Source organism: Geotrypetes seraphini, chromosome 2 (assembly GCF_902459505.1).
Source record: "Geotrypetes seraphini chromosome 2, aGeoSer1.1, whole genome shotgun sequence".
Classification (NCBI taxonomy): domain Eukaryota; kingdom Metazoa; phylum Chordata; class Amphibia; order Gymnophiona; family Dermophiidae; genus Geotrypetes; species Geotrypetes seraphini.
This window is the reverse complement of record NC_047085.1, coordinates 352491106-352507659: the sequence shown is the minus strand read 5'-3', so window position 1 is coordinate 352507659 and position 16554 is coordinate 352491106. Positions and strand designations below refer to the sequence as shown.

Genomic DNA, 16554 nt, shown 5'->3' with positions numbered 1-16554 from the left:
TCCTCTTATCCTTTCTTCCTTTGTTGGTATTAGGATTTTCCAGTTCATAATAAGCTGTTAAAAATGTAAAGCATGATTGGTGAGAATGGCATAATATCTGTAGTATATTTACAATGAAATTGATTCAAAATTTAGTCTATACGAGGGAGTGCTGAAAAGTTCTCAGCCCAACCAACCAACCTCCTAAATTCTGAGTATTATTATGCCACTGTAGCTATAAAGAGTATCTTATTTCGTTAAGTGCCAATTTGTAGAAACTAATTTCTAAGTTTGTTTGACATTGTTTCAGATCATTGATTGAGCCATATCCACATCATTCTCTTCTTGGTTGGACTGAGAACTTTTCAGCACCCCCTCGTACAAGGTGTATCTTCCTGCCAGCTTTAAAAAAAACCACATTGCTTTCTTTTTTCAATTAAAGCATTCACTTTTAGAATGTGACAAAATCTTTGGTGGGCTTAGGCCCTCATATGATAAATAACATATACTGCTTCACAGAAACTGAACACTGGTCATCTAAAGAGAAACAGCCTTTTGCATTAAATAATCTACAGCATCCCCAGTCCTAAAATAAGGAACTGGTGATATTTGCTTTTCCCAAAATCTGGTAACTGAGAATTAACAATGACACATAAAAACACATCGACTTGGCTATGGCTTGGTATCTCTCTCATGAGTCTAGTCCAAACCTCTTGATAAATATATTTGTCCCTACAGGACTATCCAATCATTCTTTTCCCAGCAAACTAATGCTAAGGCAATCTGAACATGCTCAGAAATTATGATAAATCTTTCAGTATAATTTTTTGATAATTTACAGTGTGTGTTGCCTCTGATAAGATTCCTTATGACTTTCAAAAAAGCTTTACAGATGAAATTTGTACATGACTGTTCAAGCACAGTATCTTATTCCAGTGAGCATAATGCTCCTCTGGATTAGTCCATAATTTTCTAGAACCACATGTTAGATTTCAAATCTCTTTCCTTGTGCAGAAAATAAGATTTGTCCATGTCAACAGCAGCGGTCAATAATATCTCCTGCTGTGCTCCTACTATTTCTGGAAGGATTACCTTCTTTTTAGAGGTACAATGTTAGTGAATTAATAAAGAACTTATTCTCTGCTTTTTTTTTTCTAGGTCCTGTCTTTTTTTTTTTTTTTGAGTGGTCCAGTTTACAGGAAAATGGATTTTGAGGTTTTCTTTTGTACCAGTCATACAAATGGCGTCATCACTGCAGAAGAATGACGGAGTCCTTGAATGGCAGCATAAGGCCCTTGTTGAAAGTAGTGGTGGTATCTGGGCATGTGGAATGATGGGAATGTTGGTCCACTGCCTTGCATAGAGCTGGCAATGGCTGAGGGAGTTAGAGGCATCCCCAGCCTGCTATATGGAGGCAGTGATCCCTGGATTGGGTGGGCAATTGGCGTGGCTATAGATGCTGTACTAGTGCCAAGTGTTGCCAAAGACTGGGGGTGCTGGAATCCAGGAAAGCTAGATGAAGATGATACCCAGGAGCTCAGGGATAAATTATCTGATGTCGTAAAAGCAGATCCTATAAGAAAGAAAAATAGTTCAGATGCTATCTTATTGCACATACACAGTTCATCCAGTTTAAAGAAACTGATTCACAACTTTGCCACTGGCACATTTGTCCTACAAAGAAGACAATTGTGCATCAGAAAGACTGAATGGTGCCCTCTTCTGATGCATAAATGGTTTCTGTATGGCAGATGTACATTGGTTGAAAAGGTTGAATGAGGGCAGACTCTGTTGATCCTGGCAGGTAGAATCCCCTTTAGCTGAGCTGGCAGAAATCCCCGAAACTGGCACAGCTGATGGGGATTTCTCTGCCGTGATCAGCTGATGGCAAGCCCTCAATGTACTGTTTTCCCCCCCATCTCTAGGTGGTGGGAGGGTGTCATGACCACTGAGGGAGTAAAGGGGGGGGGGGTGTCATGCTTTAAACCCTCCAGTAGTCATCTTGTCAGTTTGTTCACCTTTGGAGCATTTAGACCTGCTTTACTTTGGTCTAAGTTCCAGCGTATAAATTCCACTTAGGATGTCCTGGAAAGCTTCAATTATTGCTTCAGGACGTCCAGGTGGAAGACCGCCCAATTGCCGCCCATAACACACCTCCCAACTCTGAATGCACAGCAGCTTAGAAGTGCTGCTGAAAGTCCAGAAAGTTTGGACATCCCTGCTATTAGGACGTCCAAGTGCCGACATAGGCAGGTTTTTGGATGTTTTAAAGTTTCGAGTATGCCTCTCCCCCAAGTGTATAGCCCTTGATGGAGACTATGGGGTTCATAATAAAAAAATTAAAAAAAAAAAAACGTCTAAAAAGTGTCCTAAATGGCTACTTGGACGATCAAAAAGCCTGATCATCTAAGTACCCATAACCAGTATCTAAAACCAGCTTAGGCCTTTCCCCTGCCTCTAGATGCACAGAGAGAAAAGAGGCGTGTTTAGAGGAGGGGAAAGGGCGGGCGGTGGGCCGACCTACACCTAGGCGTACAACACATATAACCAAAACATTTGACAGGTTGCCTAGTCGGCACTTATACCTTTTTGACTTAGACGAAGTCAAACCAGGTTTAAGTGCCAAAAAAGGGGCCGCTGAGCTGATGGCTGCTGGTGCGATCAGTTCAGCAGCCTGGCAACCTACCCACCGCAACCATCACGGCAGGAGAGATGCCTCATCTCCTCTACCGCGATGCGATCACCCCTCTAGCCGAACTGCCGCGATTCGCAGCAGGAGAGATGCCCAATCTCTCCTGCCGCGAGTTGTGGCAGTTCGTGTACAGGAGTGATCGCATTGTGGCAGGGGAGATGACCAATCTCTCCTGCCGTGAAACATCACCCCCCCCCCCCGACGATATCGGGGCAAGAAGGAGTCCAAGCCCTCTTGCCCCACGGCAGCCGCGGCACCCCCGACGATATCGGGGCAAGAGGGAGCCCAAGCCCTCTTGCCCCGGCGATCGTGCCCCCCCCCCCGACTCGATATGGCCAGGAAGGAGCCCAAGCCCTCCTGGCATCGGCGACCCCCCCTCCGACACAAATGGGCCAGGAGAGAGCCCAAGCTCTCCTGGCCCCGGCGACCCCCCCAACTGGATTGGGCCAGGAGGGAGCCCAAGCTCTCCTGGCCCCGGCGACCCCCTACCCCCCACCCCCCACTACAATAGGGGCAGGAGGGATCCCAGGCTCTCCTGCCCTCGACAGAATCCCCCTCCCCCCAACGACCGCCCCCCCAGAACCCACGATCGGCCCCCATGCCGACCCGTGACCCCCCCGGCTGACCCCACAACCCCCCACCCCCATCCCTTCCCCGTACCTTTAACGTTGGCCAGACGGACGGGTGCCAAGCCTGCCCATCCAGCAGGCCAGCCGGGTCCAGAATGGGGCCGTATTGGCCCAGGCGGCAGAAACCCCGCCCACAGGTGGGGCCTGAGGCACCACAGCCAATCAGAATAGGCCCATGAGCCTTAAGCCCTTCCTGTGGGCGGGGCCTTAGGCACATGGGCCCAACCAGGCCCATGTGCTTAAGGCCCCGCCCACAGGAGGAGCCTAAGGCTCCAGGGCCTATTCTGATTGGCCCAGATGCCTCAAGCCTCACCTGTGGGTGAGGCTTCTGCTGCCTGGGCCAATCCGGCCCCATTCTGGACCCGGCTGGCCTGCCGGACGGGCGGGCTTGGTACCTGTCTGTCTGGCCAACGTTAAAGGTACAGGGAAGGGGTGGTGGTGGGGGGGTCAGCCGGGGGAGTCACGGGTTGGCGGGGGTCGATCAGAGGTTCTGGGGGGGCGATCGTTGGGGGGAGGGGGTTGTCGAGGGCAAGAGGGTCTGGGATCCCTCCTGCCCATATTGTAGTGGGGGGTGGGGGGTAGCGGATCGCCGGGGCCAGGAGGGCTTGGGCTCCCTCCTGGCCCAATCCAGTCGGGGGGGGGGGGTCGCCGGGGCCAGGAGAGCTGTGGGGTGCCGCAGGTGCCGCAGGGCAAGAAGGCTTGAGCTCCCTCTTGCTCCGATGTCATCGGTGGGGGGGGGGTCGCAGTTCGACGGGGCAAGAGGGCTTGGGCTCCCTCTTGCCCCGATGTTGTCGGGGGGAGGGGGGGTCGCGGTTCGACAGGGCAGGAAGGCTTGGGCACCCTCCTGGCTGGATCATTGTGTGTGTGGGGGAATTCTGTAACCGGTGTTGTTTTTGACACTGGTTACAGAATCCAGCTTTTAGGCAAAGGACTGGCTCCTCCTTCGCCTAAAAGTCCTTGTGTTGGACATTTGGGGCTTAGGCGTTTTTTTGGTTTTTTTGGCAAAAAGTGTAGATGTCGTGGCGGTGTACTTGTAGACGTAGTGGTGATCTGGGCGTTTAGTAGAGGCAGGCCATAATCAAAACAAGGACATTTGTTTTGGTTATGGACATTTTCCCTGCTTCTGCTTTGAACGTTTAAGGACTTAGGTCAAAAGGGGACTTAGACGTTTTTTTTTATTATGCCCCTCCACGCTTTTTAACTTGCTTTTTTATCAGACTTTTCAAACCATCCTCGTAAATGGCACGAGGCAGTATTTTTTTGTTCATCTGAAATGATATGTCTTATTACATTGTAATGTATTAAAGTACATGTACAGATTTCTAAGAATGTTGAAATACTGTTCTATTTATTACACTGTACAAAAATTACAGCAATTGATTTTGCCACAATTTTGCATATTTATTAACATTTTAGAGCACAATTGCAGGGATGTAATTCAGTATAAAGTAGTTTCTGGTCAGTTCATAGTACTCTTGTCATACAGTAATTCAATCGTTCAAACTGATATGTGTTTTATTTCTCACCTCTGTTTTGTGTAATCTGGCCGTCATCTCCTAGGATGTCATCATCTCCTCCATAGGTTCTGATTGGTGACCGTGCGTATGAATGTTTTTGGATAAGGCACTCCACACTTTCCCTGTTGGGGGGTAAAATAAGGCCATATTAATAAAAGCATTTCAAAAAATGACTTTCAAGAGCTGCTTTACTGGTAATATACAATATCTCCTAGAGCTTGAGGCAGACTGGAAAGGGAGAGTGCTGTGCTGTCTTTTTCCATCAGTTTATTTTTTTATTAGAAGCTTCTATAAACATAGAAACATAGAAACATAGAAAAATAGAAAAATGATGGCAGAAAAGGGCCATAGCCCATCAAGTCTGCCCACTCGAATTACCCACCCCCTCGACTTTACCCTTCTAGAGATCCCACATGTGTATCCCATTTACTTTTAAAATCTGGCACCCTGGTTGCCTGAATCACCTGCAGTGGAAGTTTGTTCCAATGATCAACCGCCCTCTCGGTGAAGAAATACTTCCTGGTGTCGCCATGAAATTTCCCTCCTCTGATTTTCAGCGGATGCCCTCTTGTGGCTGATGGTCCTTTAAGAAAGAAGATATCATTTTCCACCTCGATACGGCCTGTGATATATTTATACGTCTCAATCATGTCTCCTCTCTCTCTACGTTCCTCAAGCGAGTACAGCTGCAATTTATTCAGCCTTTCCTCATACGGGAGATCCCTAAGCCCCGAGACCATCCTGGTGGCCATTCTTTGAACCGACTCAACTCTCAGCACATCTTTTTGGTAATGTGGCCTCCAGAATTGAACACAATATTCCAGGTGAGGTCCCACCATGGATCTATACAACGGCATGATGACTTCGGGCTTCCGGCTAACAAAGCTTCTGCGGATGCAACCCATCATTTGTCTAGCCTTGGATGAAGCCTTCTCCACCTGATTGGCGATTTTTATGTCTTCACTGATTATCACTCCTAAATCCCGTTCTGCCACAGTCTTTAGTGTGTAAGTTCTGCATGGATTTCTGCTGCCAAGGTGCATGACCTTACATTTTTTTGCATTGAAGCCAAGCTGCCAAGTCGCGGACCAATGTTCCAGTAGAAGTAGGTCCTGCGCCATGCTGTCAGGCAAAGTGCTTTTACCTACTATGTTGCAGAGTTTGGTGTCATCGGCAAACAATGTTATTCTACCTTTAAGCCCCTGAGTCAGATCACTTACAAATATGTTGAATAGGATTGGACCCAATACCGAGCCCTGCGGCACTCCACTGGTTACCGCCGAAGTTTTGGAGAGGGTACCATTTACCATCACCCTCTGAAGTCTACCGCTTAGCCAATCATTGACCCATGCAGTTAAGAGTTTCTCCCAGTCCCATTGATTTCATCTTGCTCAGTAACCTGCGGTGTGGGACGCTATCAAAAGCTTTACCGAAGTCCAAGTACACGACGTCTAGGGACTCCCCGGCATCCAGCTTCCTTGTTACCCAGTCAAAGAAGCTAATTAGATTAGATTGACAGGACCTACCCTTAGTGAATCCATGTTGGTGGGGATCCCGTAGATTCTCCTCGTCCAGGACCGTATCAAGTTTACGTTTAATTAGTGTTTCCATGAGTTTACTCACTATGGATGTGAGACTCACCGGTCTGTAATTAGCAGCCTCTGCCTCTTTTTGTGAAGAGGGATGACGTTAGCTGTTTTCCAGTCCAAGGGGACTCTTCCCGTACTCAGGGAAAGATTGAAGAGCATGGATAACGGCTCTGCCATGACATCACATAACTCTCTAAGCACCCTGGGGTGTAGATTGTCCGGATCCATGGCTTTGTTCACCTTGAGTCTTGATAATTCGCAGTAGACGCTGCTGGGTGTAAATTTGAAGTTCCAAAACGGGTCTTCCGTGCATTGCCTAGCTTGCAACTGTGGACCGGACCCTGGCGCCTCGCAGGTAAAGACCGAGCAGAAATATTCATTTAGTAGTTTGGCTTTGAATACTTCTGCTCGGTCTTTACCTGCGAGGTGCCAGGGTCCCCTGCCAATGACTGTGGAATCAATTCTGAGCAGTAAGCATGAGCTTCAGTAAAGGTGTTACAATATATGAGCTACATATATGTGTATCTTACCTATTTATACCATCTATATACATATACTATAATTATTGTTTCTGACTGTCATATACTTGTCCTTATTTATATTATTTGTGAGTTCACCATTTCGTGTTCTAAGTGTGTGTGTGTGTGGGGGGGGGGGGGGAGTAGCCTTCAGTTTCCTCCATGTTGCTATTCCCCCTAAATGTTTCTTCATTTGCTAAAGTGTTCTGTGAAGAATATCGTCTTTATTCCTTTCTTGAACTTTTTGAAGTCCTTTTCTAGTTTTAATTCCCTCGGAAGGGAGTTTCACCACATTGGGACCATCACTGAGAACATTCTTTTCCTGACGCTTTTGTATTTGATGTCTCTGAAGGAGGGTATTTCCAGTAGATATTCTTGGCTTGAGCGTAGGGCGCATGTTGGTGTACAGTTGTCAAATCTAGTTGTTTGGTATTGCGGTTCTGACAGATGAATGATTTTGTATGTCAGAAACATGATCTTGAATTTCATTCTATTTTCAATCGGGAGCCAGTGTAACTCTTTCAGTAGCGGTGTGGTACTCGTCTGCTTTGATTTTTCCAGCAGAAATCTAGCTGCTATGTTTTGTACTATTTGGATCTATATGATCATGTGCTTTGGAATGCCCAGCAAGATTGCATTGCAGTAGTTGAAGATTGAGAGTACCAGGGATATTACTACCTTGGATATTGCTTGACAGATTAAGTAGGATTTACAGGCAAACAAGGCTGAAAGAGAAGGGAATAACAAAAGCAGCTCTTCTCCAACTGGCCTAAATTTTTTTACTTCATTATAATAGAGACACTCCGGCATATAGATCCAAGATGGCCGCTGCATATCTGCTGCAGTGAGGACGCTGTCGAAAGTTTCCTGTAACCATGCCGAAAAGACGGGGAAGGAACGTCGGAGGAGCCTCCCGGCGACCCTTAACCCCAGCGGTCACTATTGATGATTTTCTCCGACGCCTACAACGGGAGCAAGAAGTGTCGGGTGCCAGCTCGCTAGGGACGCCGCCGGAGAGTAGCACGGTGGTGAGATCCCCTGGGCTCGATGTCACTCTCAGCCCCGACGCCACCCCTCCAACCGACGCCGCAAGCAGCTAGCTCTCCACGGGACCAGAATGCACCCGAGGAGGTAGCTTCTTTGCTCCCAGAGGCTAGCATGGAGGGCTCGCCGAACATAACAACGCAGAGTGACATGTTCTCTCTGCAAGGACTCGCGACCGGGACAACAGAGGTTGGGGGAATACAAGACTCCACAGAGGTAAAGCTAACTTCAGAACATTTAGATACTACACCATTACAACTTTTTTCACCTACAAAACCCCCTAAAGTTACACTTGAAGCATTATGGGACTTGGTAGTGAATTTGGGGAATTCTTTAAATCCTCAAATAAAAAGTTTGGACAAGGAACTAAAAAAACAAAAAGAAGAAATAAATGTGTTAAAGCAGGACATATCTCAATTAAAAACAGAGTCACAAAATACAAGTAAGGAGCTAATATCTCTAAAACAAAATCAAGACTTGCTGGTTAAAGATAATATAATACTCAGGAGGAAGCTGGAAGCTCAGGAGAATAATGTTTGAATTAACAATTTGAGATTTATAAATTTTCCAAAGATCTAACTAAACTAAACTAAACTAAGCCTTAGGTTTATATACCGCATCTTCTCCACTGAAGTGGAGCTCGACACGGTTTACAGAGTTTAAAAAATATGGGAAGAGAGAAGAGAAAGAGTTTACAAAGCATAAAAAGAGGGGATGTAATCAGGAGAAGAGATTATTATATGCTAGAGAAAAGCCAGGTTTTCAGTTGTTTTCGGAATAGTTGTAGGGAGTCCAGGTTCCGCAGCGGGACAGTGAGATCGTTCCAGAGGCCGGTGATTTTGGAGAGGAGGGATCTACCCAGTTTACCTGCGTAGAGGATGCCGTGTAGAGAGGGGAAGGATAGTTTATGTCTATGGGCAGATCTGGTGGTAGTTGGTGTCGGGGCGAGGAAGGATAGAGGGATTAGAGGCGGAAGGATGCCGTGAATGATCTTGAAAGCCAGGCAGGAGCATTTTAAATGAATTCTGGAAAGTACTGGGAACCAGTGAAGATTGGTAAGTAGAGGGGAGAAGTGGTCTTGTCAACTTCTCCTAGAGAAATGGTGAAAAGGTATTTTATGGAAATATTGGAAATTCCTGAAAGCTCTTTACCTCCTCTTACAAGAGTGTATTATCTTCCTGCCAAACCCCAATTCAAAGAAGAAGGAAAAATTGAGGAATCCCGGGAGAGATCATTGGACATTTCCGCAATACTGGAACAATCAGATAGAGAATTGGCTGTTCCAGCCACTCTCTTGTTGTCTGTCGCTTTGGCTCCAGACAAGGATTGGATATTAAAACTTTTCTTTAAAAATAGGTCCAAAGACTTCCTGGGACATCATATTCAGATGTTCCCCGATGTCTCTAGAGAGACTCAAAAGAGAAGGAAATAATTTCTACTTCTAAAACCTGGAGTGACTCAAATAGGGGGTATTTTCTTTCTGAGATATCCATGTAAATGTGTGGTTAGATATTTATCATTGAAGTATATTTTTACAGAGCCGTCTCAACTGATTAGTTTTCTCTCAGCAAAACGTCTTGAGAAAGGAATAACAGCGCCCATGGAAGGTTAGCTCCCCGCACTGTAGTAAGAAATGGATTTTCTTTTAATTAATTTGATTTATATTTGTCCTACTCTTTAAATCTTGGATCCAAATATATGGAGGACTAGTTTGTGATCAACTAGATCATTATTACTTTATTTATCTATTTTTACTTTCAAACTGAATTATGATTGTGGTATATCTTAATTTTGGAAATTTAGTTCAGTATGTTTGTTTGATCTCACTTTACTGTACAAGATGTATATGCTTGGTAATATTATAAAATTCTATAAATAAATAATAATAAAAAAAAAATAATAGAGACACTCCGAAGGGGCTAATTTTTTTTTTAAAAAACCCGTCTAAGTCTGTTTTTGGCTAGTCGCCTAAAATCAGCAGCAGGAAAATGGCCATTCTCGAAAAGTACTTCCAAAATGGGTTTCTTTTCAAAAATTATCTACCTGTATGTCCAAGCATTTAATTGCCCATTCTGCCACTATTCTAGCCTTCCAACCAAAAATCTGTCCAAGTCCCAAACGCCCAGAACATATTGCTGAGATGTTGAATTATTCTTAATTTAATAGGTCTTTTTGTATGTAATATTTCCCACAAGTACAAATGACACAATGTATTATTTGGCTTGAGTTACAGTCAGTGCCAGTATATAAAAAATACCTTTTGTCAGGGGATTGGGGCACCGTTATACTATCTGATGTAATAACATACCTTCAGTATACACAATGCCCACACGGCTGATTACCTCCTAATCTGTTACATATAAAGAAACCCTCTCTATAATGTTTCACAACTGTAAGCAAATTTAGGCAACTGAGACGATTGGGGATGCACCTTTAATATGGGCCAAAACTTAACCATCATATCACAAACCTTGCGGGTCTGCTGAGAAAAAAGTAAAACATATACCAATGAATTATCTACTTGTGAAGTTCTAAGGGCTTAGAGCCACTCACGCTGGCAGTATGCCGCTCTTTCCCATGTATTTTTTAACCACTTTGGAGGGATACTCTTTTTGTAAACATTTCTCATACATCTTAGAGGTTTGATCCTGAAAATCCTGTTTACTTCTTTTCAGTGGTGCTCATTCACCACATTATATGAGAGAAGAGATTTTTACCCCTCAGTAGGAGCTGTGATAAGATATTTGAGCATTGTACAGTAATAAAAGGGCTCCTTTTTCTTCGGAGTTCAAGTTGATTTGATCTACCAGTACTGTGTATTCGAATGAAAACCAGAATGGATTACAAAGATAAAAAATGGGTGAGAAGTTAAGCCAAGAAAAGATATAATGCAGACAAATAGAAAATTAAACAAAGAGGGAAGACACAAACAGGAGCATCACAAATTGAATACCCCCAAATAATTTCACTGGCAGCGTCCAGTATTTAAGGAAACGCTGACCACTGCCAGTTCACTGTTCAGCCAACTATGTTTTATAGGCTGAATAAAATGAGAGAAGTCAATATTCAGGGGGGCTATTTCCCTACAAAGCAGGGTTCTCAACCCAGTCCTTAGGGCATACCTAACTAGTCTGGCTTTCATGATATTCATACTGAAAATGCATGAGAGAGCTGCATACATTGTAGATATCCTGAAAACTAGACTGGTTAGGCGTGTCCCAAGAACTGGGTTGCGAACTGGCTGCTATAAAAATATGTGCAGATTTTCAGCTATTGCTGTCTTATTATATAAAACTGCTGAATATGCAGTCCTAAATATAAACAGAGAAATAATCCATAAATGTTAGGATGGCTGATGTATGTTTTGGAGATAATTTATTATACACTGACATATAAAACCATGAAAATTCAATGAAAAAAGTACAATGATAAAAAATACAGTGGGGTCTGGTTGGATTTTTGCCACTGTATTTTTTATCATTGTACTTTTTTCATTGAATTTTCATGGTTTTAATTGTCAGTGTATAATAAATTATCTCCAGAACATCTGAAGCCACAGTTTTTTGTTTTCATCGGTGGATCATTGGGTCTCCCCATTTTTCTTTGTTGTGCAGAACTACTTAAACAGATAGACCTCACGAGATAGGCTTCCCTGTGGCTCTTTAGGGCTGAATGGGGAGAGAAATAGGACTTATTTCAATGCCTCAAATGAGTGGGAAGCAAGACAGGCCTTGGGGCTCCATGGTGAGGGAGATAGGTCTTCAAGTTTCAAGTGTTTCAAGTTTAATAGTTTCTTTGATTTGTTCGCATAATCCAATTTCAATGCTATTTACATCAGTTAAAAATCAAATCAAATAATAAAATCCACATACATGACATACACTGCTAATTGACAATAGAACATTAGGAGGGGAAGTAGCTTAATTACAATAATAAAAAAATAAAACTAGAAATAAAATTGGGTATAGGCTTAGGACACATGAGTTGGGAAACAAATACCCACCTATTTCTATGACCTCCTCATCCTAACCTAAAGTATAGTAAGACTGGTCTATTAAAAAGCATCTTTAAATAGCCAACTCTTTAGGAGACTTTTAAATTTGTTCAATAGTTTTTCTTCTCTTAGTTTAAGTGGGAGTAAGTTCCAGATTTGGGGAGCTGAAACAGAAAAAAATCATGTCTCTCCTAGAGTATATAACTTTTAAAGAAGGGACTGTTAGTAGGGCTTTGTCTTCTGATCTTAAAGATTTTAAGGGGGTGTATGGTATTAAATATCTTTCTAAGAATGCAGGGGCTTTATTTGTGAGTATTTTATGAGTACCATATTTGCCGGCGTATAAGACGACTGGGCGTATAAGACGACCCCCCAACTTTTAGTTAAAATATAGAGTTTTGTTATATACTCGCCGTATAAGACTACCCCTTCTTCCGCACACCTTCTCTACCGCCCCGGGTGCAGCACAGCCGGCCAGGTCCCCTTACTTTTGTGGCACTTCCCCGACCGACCGACAACAGCCCCGGTCCGACAAACCTCCCTGCCCTTAACCGCGAATCTAAATTACCTTCTTACAGCTGCTGTAAGAAGGTAATTTAGATTCGCGGCTACAGGGCAGGGAGGATTGTCGGACCCGGGCTGTTATCAGTCGGTCGGAGAAGTGCCACAAAAGTAAAGGAACCTGGCCGGCTGTGCTGCAACCTGGGCGGGGCGGCCGCCCCTCTCCCTTGGTAGCCACTCGAACCGCGAGGCTATTCTCCTTCTCCTTATCTGCCCTGCCTGCAGCACAGAGCCGAACGGAAGTCTTCCCGACATCAGCGCTGACGTCGGAGGGAGGGAGGGCTTTGTTTAAGCTTTGTTTAAGCCCTCCCTCCCCTCCGACGTCAGCGCTGACGTCGGGAAGACTTCAGTCGGCTCTGTGCTGCAAGCAGAGAAGGTAGGGAGAAGAAGAGCCGCGTACATCCAGAAGACTGAGCATCCAGCCCCGCAGGAGCCCCGCGACCCTCGGAGGCGTCCCCATGGGATCCCCGCGACCCTAGGGGGCGTCCCCACGGGATCCCCGCGACCCTAGGGGCGTCCCCGTGCAGCTCTCTAAACAGTACCCGGCGTATAAGACGACCCCCCGACTTTGGGGAGGATTTTAAGGTACTGAAAAGTCGTCTTATACGCCGGCAAATACGGTAAGTAGTGCTATTTTATAAGTAATTCTATGGTTTACTGGCAGCCAGTGTTTTTCCTTTAAAAGTGGTGTTACGTGATCAAATTTTTTCTTTTTCATAATTATTTTTATTGCGGTATTTTGAATGATCTGGATTCTGCGTATTTCTTTTAAAGAGGATCCTTTGTATAGGGCATTGCAATAATCGATTTTTTTTATATTACCAGTGAGTGTATTTAGTTCTTCAGGGCTGAGCAGGAAAAGAGGCAGGCCTTGAGGCTCTTCTGGGCTGGATGAGAAGAGGGGCAAGGTTTCCTACAACCACAGTTTTCTACAGCAACTCACTTGAAATGCACATTCATTAGCATACATTCAGTTTCTTAATGCAGCTTAAAAAAAGTGTGTGCAAAAGTGATTTAAAGTATAATCAACTTATGAAATAGCAGGGACCGCTGTGCATTAACAAAGTTCTAATGGATATTTTTTTACGAAATGAGTATGAAACATACAAACAAAAATTGGGAGATGTTGGAGGTGGTAGGGTGGTGGGGAGGGGAAGACCAAAAACAAATTGTGGGTGAAATGAAAATGTTATGCCTGTTCTTGAGCTGGAATAAATATCTGCTCCTTCAATCCAAGCACAAATTCTGCAGAATTTATTGTATTATTTTATAGGCACCTAGGTGCCAATGTGTCCTTATAAAATGGATAAAAAATAGGCCCTTCTTTGCCAATTAACCTAGGTGACCTTTGTAAAATTACTATCCGCATGTTCACATTATTTACACATAGAATGATTTTAACCCATGGACTTTGGGCTGTGCTCTAATTCAGAAGAATGGATAATTCTGTTCTTTTTTCTCTCGCACGCTCTCATCTTTGTGTGTTTTTGAAAGAAAGAGAGAGAGAGACATTTGCCAGATAGCATAATAAATCACCACAATGGCAAATCTTTGCTTTCATACAAAAAGGCCATTATAGTAATTTTGTTCTGGGTGTATCACTAATGCCATTACTTATGCAAGTCTATTGAAAGAAAAAGGATCTTATCAAAATGATTTACTTGTGTCAAGACTGGAAGTAGACTATAAGTAATGGCAGTTCTTACATAGAGGACGAGATAATTGAGTTGCTACTTCTTAAGTGATTGAAAACAGTGGCCATATCAGGGCTATCACCAGAAAGATTTTATATAGAAAAGACAGACAGCAGTATTTACTGCCTTTTTCTGTCTGTCAAATAGACCGGGGTTCAGTAAAGGCATAGGATGAACAAAACTCTACTGGCAAATGAAATTGGACCTGAACCTAGGTAAGCCTGGCACTGAATGGCTAGGCAGAGGAAATATGAGAAACTGCCTATATTGCAAGATTGCAGGAACTCTGTTCCACAAAGATGTTGCAGGTGGTATATCAAGAGCGTTTTTTTTATTTTTAGTTGTGTCTCTCATTGTTGAGGTAAATTTGCAATATCTATAGAGATAACAGTATATGTGAGATATAAGCATGGAAAACACTACCAGCTACCAGGCTACCAGCTTGCTTTACTCAAAATGGCTGAATGTTCAGACTTGGTAGGGAGACTCGTTTATGAGGAAGGGTGGAATCCAAGATAGCAGACTGAGAAAAGCAAGAGCAGGCTGCTCCATGGCCTTTGATGTTTTGCTCTTTATTCAAGCCATTATCTTTATTAGTGCTTTAGCAATAGGCAAAAGGGAAAGGCAAGGTCAGGATGTTTCTGACAGTGTCCTTATCTTTGGTCCAAGCTACTTTTACACAGTGTAAAGCTGTTATGGAGCTTTCCATAGAAAACAGGAACTTCATTGATGGTGGTTTGAATAGGAGAAGCCCACCTTACTGTGAGGAAATCTCACTGAGCCTCATGCTTGAGCTCTTTCTACTACTACTACTACTTATAATTTCTATAGTACTGCTAGACCAGGGGTGTCAAATTCCCTCCTCGAAGGCCGCAATCCAGTCGGGTTTTCAAGATTTCCCCACTGAATATGCATGAGATCTATTTGCATGCACTGCTTTTATTGTATGCTAATAGATCTGATGCATATTCATTGGGGAAATCCTGAAAACCCGACTGGATTGCGGCCCTCAAGGAGGGACTTTGACATCCTTGTGCTTGACGTACACAGCACTGTACATTACAACATTCAAGAGACAGTCCCTGCTCAGTACAGCTTACAATCTAATTAGACAAGTAGGGGGTTAGGGAGCTTCTCACTATTTCTGACATACTTAGAGGGTAGGGTGTATGACGCTCCAAAGTGGTAGAGGCTCCACTGCAGCTTGTGTCAGTGGAGCCAATGAGTCCAGGACACTTTTGGAAGTATAGGCAGCGGCACAGTTAACAATGTAGTGGTGCATGGAAGTTAATATAGTAGATGATGCACCTGGAGGGCAGCCATAGAATGCCTATCTGGATGCCAGAGTTAAGTCAGCTTGTGGGAGTTGAAAGGACTGTGGCATCGCGGAGGTTGGAGAGGTCTGAGGTAATCATGTTGGAATCTATGTTTAACACAGTAACACAATAAATGCGAAAAAGTCTTCACTGATAGAAGCAATGCGTATACTTGACAGATCCAAATAGTATACAGTATCAGATATGTGATATAGACCCGACACGGTCCGTGTTTCAGTATGAAACAACCTTCTTCTGGGGTCCTATGAATATATGTATATGAGCATAGAAATGTACTGGTAAATATGTGATATATGAAATAATTATATGGTGCTCTGGTGGGACTCGGGAAAAAATGGTGCGATCTGAAAAAGAAGTGATAAATGGATATACTGTATGGGGCTCAAAATCGAAACAGAAAAACTTCTAAAAACCGGCCTAAATCGGCACTTGGATGATCTAAAAGACAAGTCGTCCAAGTACCGATAATCAAACTGGGTTTTAGATGTATTTAAAAATGACCTAGGCCTTCACAGTGCTGCTGAATGACCAGAGCTAAAAGGGGCGTGTCAGGAGGAGTGTCAAGGGCGGGATAAGGGCTGAACATGGGTCATCCTAGACTTAGTCGTACTGCATATATAACCGAAAGTTTTACAACACTGCCATACTTGGATGTTGTGACTTAGGCCATCTAAAACTAGGTCTAAGTCCACAAAAGTGACCAGATAAGCACTGCAGACACATAGTACAGACCCCCACATACTGCCCCAGTCATCACTGCCCCCCCCCCCCACTCACATAGAAATTGTAATAACAACTTTACATATCTGCCTCCAGAACATCAGCACCTGGCATAGGAAAGCCTAGTAGAGCTGCACAGAGGTGGCTTACGAGGTCTTGGGGGTCGGTTAGTGAACCATGGAGAGGAGGTCCCAGGCCCATAAGCCACTCTAATCACTGCATTCATGGTAAAAAATGTCCACCCCCCAAAACCCTTTTGTACTGCCATATAAGTGGCTCC

General features: G+C 43.9%; 1 protein-coding gene across 1 annotated transcript in view; it reads right to left on the bottom strand.

Annotated features, from left to right (window-relative positions):
• Positions 1–1123: 1123 nt before the first annotated feature.
• The window catches only part of TBX20 (T-box transcription factor 20), a 148312-nt gene continuing 132881 nt past the window's right edge, over positions 1124–16554 (bottom strand). The window contains exons 7-8 of the mRNA XM_033930391.1: positions 4827–4939; positions 1124–1552 (exon numbers count right to left, since the gene is read on the bottom strand). Of these exons, the coding sequence (XP_033786282.1) occupies positions 1212–1552; positions 4827–4939 (454 nt within the window). The 3' untranslated portion in view covers positions 1124–1211. The remainder of the gene's footprint in view (positions 1553–4826; positions 4940–16554) is intronic.